The sequence below is a fragment of the Mizuhopecten yessoensis genome, unplaced genomic scaffold (genome assembly GCF_002113885.1).
Source record: "Mizuhopecten yessoensis strain PY_sf001 unplaced genomic scaffold, ASM211388v2 scaffold7669, whole genome shotgun sequence".
In the NCBI taxonomy this organism is placed as follows: domain Eukaryota; kingdom Metazoa; phylum Mollusca; class Bivalvia; order Pectinida; family Pectinidae; genus Mizuhopecten; species Mizuhopecten yessoensis.
The window spans coordinates 736,157-745,262 of record NW_018407163.1 but is presented as its reverse complement, the minus strand read 5'-3'; the positions used below and the strand labels follow the sequence as shown (position 1 = coordinate 745,262).

The window sequence follows — 9,106 nt, the reverse complement described above, 5'->3', positions numbered from 1 at the left end:
TAGACCCGAGAGTCCTCTACATATGGTATAGACATTGGACAACAGGACAGCTATCTAGACCAGAGAGACCTCTACATATGGTATAGACATTGGACCACAGGACCGCTATCTAGACCAGAGAGTCCCCTACATATGGTATATACATTGGACCACAGGACACCTATCTAGATCAGAGAGTCCCATACATATGGTATAGATGTTGGACCACAGGACACCTATCTAGACCAGAGAGTCCCCTACATATGTTATAGACATTGGACCACAGGACGGCTATCTAGACCAGAGAGTCCTCTACATATGGTATAGATATTGGACCACAGGACACCTACCTAGACCAGAGAGTCCTCTACATATGGTATAGATATTGGACCACAGGACAGCGATCTAGACCAGAGAGTCCCATACATATGTTATAGACATTGGACAACGGGACAGCTATCTAGACCAGAGAGTCCTCTACATATGGTATAGACATTGGACAACAGGACAGCTATCTAGACCCGAGAGTCCTCTACATATGGTATAGACATTGGACCACAAGCCAACTGTCTAGACCAGAGAGTCCCCTACATATGGTATAGATATTGGACCACAGGACAGCGATCTAGACCAGAGAGTCCCATACATATGTTATAGACATTGGACAACAGGACAGCTATCTAGACCAGAGAGTCCTCTACTTATGGTATAGACATTGGACCACAGGACAGCTATCTGGACCAGAGAGTCCTCTACATATGGTATAGATATTGGACCACAGGACAGCTATCTAGACCAGAGAGTCCCATACATATGTTATAGACATTGGACAACAGGACAGCTATCTAGACCAGAGAGTCCTCTACATATGGTATAGATATTGGACCACAGGACAGCTATCTAGACCAGAGAGTCCCCTACATATGGTATAGACATTGGACCACAGGACACCTATCTAGATCAGAGAGTCCCATACATATGGTATAGATATTGGACCACAGGACACCTATCTAGACCAGAGAGTCCCCTACATATGTTATAGACATTGGACCACAAGTCAGCTATCTAGACCAGAGAGTCCCGACATATGGTATTACAGTTGGTGTTTGGGTGTTTTTTTACTCATCACTCTATAAGGAGACATTGTCCTTGTGTTAAGATTAAATCACACTATAAAGTCCATCTTCTATATGTTTTAACTATTTCCTGGTCTAGATCCTGTAAATTTGTGATAAATTTCTCAGTAAATACCATTACAATTCTGAATACATGTTTGGCCCCTGCTTTTCCCAATCCCTCTACATACTGTGCAATATTTTTTATGCTATAAACAACATCATGTTTGTCACAAGTCACTTCCAAATGCAGTTAAAATAAAGACCAAGTGGATTTCCTATAATACAAATCACAAATGTACCAGGAGACTTGACTTTTGACTTTGAGGTAATTTTACATGTTTACCCAAGAAAGTTTTGTTTTGTTTTGATTTGGGGGAGGGGGGACACATCGCAAACAAAAATAACGTACAATATGTATACAGAAATGAAAAATTCTAAAATGTGATGTGAAATGGAATCCACCACATTGAGATTGTCTGACACAGTGACTGATATTACTACAGTAAATCAAACCTACATACAAACTTGTTTAAACTCGTGAGATCATGAAGTGGCCGATTTGGCCTGTATCATTCGCCTGTTTATTTCAATGCTGTTGGCAAAAATATCTTACATCTGTGACCTTCAAAGTGGGTCAAGGTAACATGTATTTAAAAAAAATTGTAGCAAGCAAGCTGACTCTCCAAGTTAAATGGGGCTACTCTTTGACTTCAGGGTCAATGTTTGACCCCTTGTGACCTTGAAGTGGGTCAAGATCATTCACTTCAACAAACTCAAACACCCTTCATTCAAGCATGCTATGGGTCAATTATAACTTTTAGTTTCTTTGTTTAGAAGAAGTCATTTAAACCTTTCAATTAACATATTTGTATTCTATGACCTTGAAAATGGTTCAAGGTCATTCTCTACGACAAATTTCTGGCAGGCGAGCTAAAAAAAAAATGATTATGATTTCTTCATTGTTGAATGGGTACATCATAGTGATGATAAAATCTATTGAAACAGCTTTTTTGTTTGAAAAGGAAATGGAAAGTTTTATTTTCCAGGGAAAAGACATAACTATTGAAGAAAGCTATACAGTACGTCAACTCATGAAGTTTTGTGTTTCTCCGGTCTGAATGAATTCTGATGAACCTGTATGTCGACATCTCAGATCGATTGTGGGGAAGTATGACTGCCTTTTCTCCAATGTTTCTACATACTCTTCTCTATACTTGGGTACGGCAGGTCCGAAATTCTCTGCTGGCTTCAATAGTTTCTTCACTCTCTGAAAATTGTACGACTTTAATGAAGTTCTGTTGTTCTTCACCTGGTATTACCGCTTACATTGTTAACGATGATTGTTATCATTATCAGGCAAAAGTTTTCATTGACTCAGAAGGTAGAGGAAACTACGAGATATAATTTGCATTGCTATATGGACACTTGGGGTCTAGCTACTAGGTATTATAGTACTTATACTAGAAAATACTTGTTAAAAGTTGTTTATTTTATCATAAACAGTTAACATGATATCTTTTGGCTAATTTGGAAACAGAGAAGTTATTGCTCAAAACATAACAAAAGTTGGAAATAAGGGAAGTTAATTTACTCATGTGTAAGGATATACAATTTTCCAGTGGATGATTATGAAAAGTTTTATTAAAATACTGGTATCATCGTTGATGAATAACTAAAATCTAATGGTTTACTAACAGTCGACTTGTGTCTCAGTGACTTGTTAACACAACACTGTGATTAGTACCCATGTTTACTGTTATACATTATGATATTATTCTACATGTTTTCTTACCAACATAATGGGTCCAGTCTCCTTAAATATCAATATAACAGCGCATATAGGAACTGGTGCAAGGGAGATAAGTCCGAGGAACCATCCCAGGATGATGGCCCACTGAGGGTAGTGGTAGTCGCCATAGGTTACAGGACTCAGCTGGGTCACGCTGAACAGCCAAATAAACTGTGGACAGGAAGTCAAAGTTAGTACAGGTCACTGTTACTTTAAGTTACCAGACTCAGCTGGGTCACGCTGAACATCCATATAAACTGTGGACAGGAAGTCAAAGTTAGTACAAGGTTACTGGACTCAGCTGGGTCACACTGAATAGCCATATAAACTGTGGACAGGGTGTCAAAGGTAGTACAGGTCACTGTTACTATAGGTTACCAGACTCGGCTGGGTCACACTGAACAGCTAAATAAACTGTGGACAGGAAGTCACAGTTAGTACAGGTAACTGTTACTATAGGTTACTGGACTCAGCTGGGTCACACTGAATAGCCATATAAACTGTGGACAGGGGGTCAAAGTTAGTACAGGTCACTGTTACTATAGGTTACACGACACAGCTGGGTCACACTAAACAGCCATATAAACTGTGGACAGGGAGTCAAAGTTAGTACAGGTCACTGTTACTATAGGTTACACGACACAGCTGGGTCACACTGAACAGCCATATAAACTGTCGACAGGAAGTCACAGTTAGTACAGGTCACTGTTACTATAGGTTACTGGACTCAGCTGAGTCACACTGAACAGCCATATAAACTGTGGACAGGAAGTCACAGTTAGTACAGGTAACTGTTACTATAGGTTACTGGACTCAGCTGGGTCACACTGAATAGCCATATAAACTGTGGACAGGGGGTCAAAGTTAGTACAGGTCACTGTTACTATAGGTTACCAGACTCGGCTGGGTCACACTGAACAGCTAAATAAACTGTGGACAGGAAGTCACAGTTAGTACAGGTCACTGTTACTATAGGTTGCTGGACTCAGCTGGGTCACACTGAACAGCCATATAAACTGTCGACAGGAAGTCACAGTTAGTACAGGTCACTGTTACTATAGGCTACTGGACTCAGCTGGGTCACACTGAACAGCCATATAAACTGTCGACAGGAAGTCACAGTTAGTACAGGTCACTGTTACTATAGGTTACAGGACTCAGCTGGGTCACACTGAATAGCCATATAAACTGTGGATAGGGTGTCAAAGTTAGTACAGGTCACTGTTACTATAGGTTACACGACACAGCTGGGTTACACTAAACAGCCATATAAACTGTGGACAGGAAGTCACAGTTAGTACAGGGCACTGTTACTATAGGTTACTTGACTCAGCTGGGTCACACTGAACAGCCATATAAACTGTCGACAGGAAGTCACAGTTAGTACAGGTCACTGTTACTATAGGTTACACGACACAGCTGGGTCACACTGAACAGCCATATAAACTGTGGACAGGAAGTCAAAGTTAGTACAAGGTTACTGGACTCAGCTGGGTCACACTGAATAGCCATATAAACTGTGGACAGGGGGTCAAAGTTAGTACAGGTCACTGTTACTATAGGTTACTGGACTCAGCTGGGTCACACTGAATAGCCATATAAACTGTGGACAGGGTGTCAAAGTTAGTACAGGTCACTGTTACTATAGGTTACCAGACTCAGCTGGGTCACACTGAACAGCCATATAAACTGTGGACAGGAAGTCAAAGTTAGTTCAGGTCACTGTTACTATAGGTTACTGGACTCAGCTGGGTCACACTGAACAGCAAAATTAACTGTGGACAGGAAGTCAAAGTTAGTACAGGTCACTGTTACTATAGGTTACCAGATTCAGCTGGGATACAATGAACAGCCATATAAACTGTGGACTGGAAGTCAAAGTTAGTACAGGTCACTGTTACTATAGGTTACTGGACTCAGCTTGGTCACACTGAACAGCAAAATTAACTATGGACAGGAAGTCAAAGTTAGAACAGGTCACTGTGACTATATGTTACCAGACTCAGCTGGGTCCCACTAAACAGCCATATAAACTGTGGACTGGAAGTCAAAGTTAGTACATGTCACTGTTACTATAGGTTACTGGACTCAGCTGGGTCACACTGAACAGCCATATGAACTGTGGACAGGAAGTCAAAGTTAGTACAGGTCACTGTGACTATAGGTTACCAGACTCAGCTGGGTCACACTAAACAGCCATATAAACTGTGGACAGGAAGTCAAAGTTAGTACAGATCACTGTTACTATAGGTTACTGGACTCAGCTGGGTCACACTGAACATCCATATAACCTGTGGACAGGAAGTCAAAGTTAGTACAGGTGACTGTTACTATAGGTTACTGGACTCAGCTGGGTCACACTGAACAGCCAAATAAACTGTGGACAGGAAGTCAAAGTTAGTACAGGTCTCTGTTACTTTAAGTTACCAGACTCAGCTGGGGCACACTGAACAGCCAAATAAACTGTGGACAGGAAGGCAAAGGTAGTACAGGTCACTGTTACTATAGGTTACTGTGCTCAGCTGGGTCACACTGAACAGCCATATCAACTGTGGACAGGAAGTCAAAGTTAGTACAGGTGACTGTTACTATAGGTTACTGGACTCAGCTGGGTCACACTGAACAGCCATATCAACTGTGGACAGGAAGTCAAAGTTAGTACAGGGTCACACTGAACAGCCATATAAACTGTGTACAGGAAGTCACAGTTAGTACCAGTTCTAGGATACCGGAGCCAAAGAGTCCTTTATATGAATTATTATAAGTTCCTGGGTCACACTGAATAGCCATATAAACTGTGGACAGGGGGTCAAAGTTAGTACAGGTCACTGTTACTATTAGTACAGGTCACTGTTACTATAGGTTACTGTGCTCAGCTGGGTCACACTGAACAGCCATATAAACTGTGTACAGGAAGTCACAGTTAGTACAAGTTCTAGGTTACCGGAGCCAAAGAGTCCTTTATATGAATTATTATAAGTTCCTGGGTCACACTGAATAGCCATATAAACTGTGGACAGGGCGTCAAAGTTAGTACAGGTCACTGTTACTATTAGTACAGGTCACTGTTACTATAGGTTACCAGAATCAGCTGGGTCACACTGAACAGCCATATAAACTGAGGACAGGAAGTCAAAGTTAGTACAGGTCACTGGTACTTTAATGTACCAGACTCAGCTGGGTCACACTGAACAGCCATATAAACTGTGTACAGGAAGTCAAAGTTAGTACAAGTTCTAGGTTACCGGAGCCAAAGAGTCCTTTATATGAATTATTATAAGTTCCTGGGTCACACTGAATAGCCATATAAACTGTGGACAGGGCGTCAAAGTTAGTACAGGTCACTGTTACTATAGGTTACTGTGCTCAGCTGGGTCACACTGAACAGCCATATGAACTGTGGACAGGAAGGCAAAGTTAGTACAGGTCACTGTGACTATAGGTTACCCGACTCAGCTGGGTCACACTAAACAGCCATATAAACTGCGGACAGGAAGTCAAAGTTAGTACAGGTCACTGGTACTTTAATGTACCAGACTCAGCTGGGTCACACTGAACAGCCATATAAACTGTGGACAGGAAGTCAAAGTAAGTACTGGTCACTGTTACTTTAAGTTACCAGACTCAGCTGGGGCACACTGAACAGCCATATAAACTGTGTACAGGAAGTCACAGTTAGTACCAGTTCTAGGATACCGGAGCCAAAGAGTCCTTTATATGAATTATTATAAGTTCCTGGGTCACACTGAATAGCCATATAAACTGTGGACAGGGGGTCAAAGTTAGTACAGGTCACTGTTACTATAGTTTACCAGACTCAGCTGGGTCACACTGAACAGCCATATAAACTGTGTACAGGAAGTCACAGTTAGTACAAGTTCTAGGTTACCGGAGCCAAAGAGTCCTTTATATGAATTATTATAAGTTCATTGAATATATAAACATATTAATTGTCTCACCACTTTTTAACGTAAATTGAACTTATCTAAGATCCACTGTGGTTAACCTGGACTTATATCACACAGACTGTTAGTGATCTCACCAGTATAAGGATGGGAGTTATATAACACCAGCTGATCTTCCACCAGACACAGGGCTGGTAGCCTATCATCAACTCGATGTCCCGGTAGAAACGGTCAGCACCTGTAATACAATAAATAACATGTATTGAGCAATGCTGATCTTTTTAGAGTATATCATTTTTTTCAATTTCAATCAATTATCTTTGCCTTCATTTCACTAGATGATTAACAAGTTTGCAAAACATTTCAAAATACTACCTAATCTAGTAACTGAACTAGCAAAGGGAGGTAATCAACAGGATATTGATACATGCTAACAATAACCCAAATACATGGATACAAAACAGGTTATGTACCTAACATTCATGATGTATATGAAATACTTTTTTGATAGCCTTTTATATAACATATAATGTAACACACACTGATGATAAAGCCATCCTATATTTATTGTATTATCAGATATAAACATGAATATGTTAATAAATGAACCATAAAGAACAGCATTTAACTGCTATATAACTTACCATAGATCCAGCCGATGACAATACACTCTGTTAGGGAAAGGATCATCAGTGAAAAGGTGGAGCAATACCAATCCATGATCTGTAGCACGTACACACCTCCCTACAACGTCAGTATCAATGTTATATAGAGGTCATATACCTCCCTTCAGTATCAATGTTATATAGAGGTAATATACCTCCTCACAATGTCAAGGTTATATATAGGTCATATACCTTCCTACAATGTCAAGGTTATATAGAGGTCATATACACCTCCCTACAGTGTCAATGTTATGTAGTGGTCATATACACCCTCCCTACAGTGTTGAGTTACATAGAGGTCATAAACCTCCCTACAGTGTTAAGGTTATATAGAGGTCATATACCTCCCTACAGTGTCAAGGTTATATAGAGGTCATAAACATCCCTACAGTGTCAAGATTATATAGACTCAAATACACATCCATATAATGTCATGGTTATATAGAGGTCAAATACACCTCCCTATAATGTCATGGTTATATAGAGGTCATATACCTCCCTATAATGTCAAGGTTATATATAGGTCATATACCTCCCTACAATGTCAAGGTTTGATAGAGGTCATATACTTCCCTACAGTGTTAAGGTTATATAGAAGCCATATACATTCCTACAGTGTCATGGTTTTATAGAGATCAAATGCACCTCCCTACAATGTCACGGTTATATAGAGGTCATCAACACCTCTGTACAATATCAAGGTTATATAGAGGTCATATAAACCTCTGTACAATGTCTAGGTTATAAAGAGGTCAAATACACCTCCCTATAGTGTCAAGGTTATATAGAGGTCATCAACCCTCCATACAATGCCAAGGTTATATAGAGGTCATATACACCTCCATACAATGTCAGTTGTATAAAGGTCATCAACACCTCCCTACAATGTCTAGGTTATATAGAGGTCAAATACACCTCCCTATAATGTCAAGGTTATATAGAGGTCATCAACACTTCCCTACAATGTCTAGGTTATATAGAGGTCATATACACCTCCGTACAATATCAGGGTTATATAGAGGTCATCATCACCTCCCTGCAATGTAAAGGTTATATAGAGGTCATCAACACCTCCCTACAACGTCAAGGTTATATAGAGGTCATATAAAGGTCATACACACCTCCCTACAATGTCAAGGTTATATAGATTATAGATGTCGTATACACCTCTCTACAATGTCAAGGTTATATAAAGGTCATACATGCCTCCCTACAATGTCAAAGTTATATAAAGGTCATACACGCCTCCCTACAATGTCAAGGTTATATAAAGATCATACATGCATCCCTACAATGTCAAGGTTATAAAGAGGTCATCAGCTCTTCCCTACAATGTCAAGGTTATATAAAGGTCATACACGCCTCCCTACAATGTCAAGGTTATATAAAGGTCATTCACGCCTCCCTATAATGTCAAGGTTATATTGAGGTCATATATTCCCAACAAGGTTACCGCGAGCGGTATATAATACGCCCGTCACACATTGAATGAGCAGTTGTTTGTATGATTGAAATATATGAAGTATTTGTGAGTAATTGATATTAAAAGAGAAATCATTCAACATAACTGGTAGATCAATGAGTGCAATACAACATCATGGAACGCATGCATCGCATTAATGAAACCAAGGGTAATAACTCCAGTAATTA

The 9,106-nt window shown here is 40.0% G+C and overlaps 1 protein-coding gene across 1 annotated transcript in view; it reads right to left on the bottom strand.

Annotated features, from left to right (window-relative positions):
* Positions 1-435: 435 nt before the first annotated feature.
* Positions 436-9,106, bottom strand: part of LOC110454096 (sodium- and chloride-dependent GABA transporter 1-like) — a 48,038-nt gene continuing 39,367 nt past the window's right edge. The window contains exons 11-14 of the mRNA XM_021503452.1: positions 7,436-7,535; positions 6,929-7,029; positions 2,890-3,057; positions 436-2,364 (exon numbers count right to left, since the gene is read on the bottom strand). Coding sequence (XP_021359127.1) covers positions 2,182-2,364; positions 2,890-3,057; positions 6,929-7,029; positions 7,436-7,535 — 552 coding nt within the window. The 3' untranslated portion in view covers positions 436-2,181. The remainder of the gene's footprint in view (positions 2,365-2,889; positions 3,058-6,928; positions 7,030-7,435; positions 7,536-9,106) is intronic.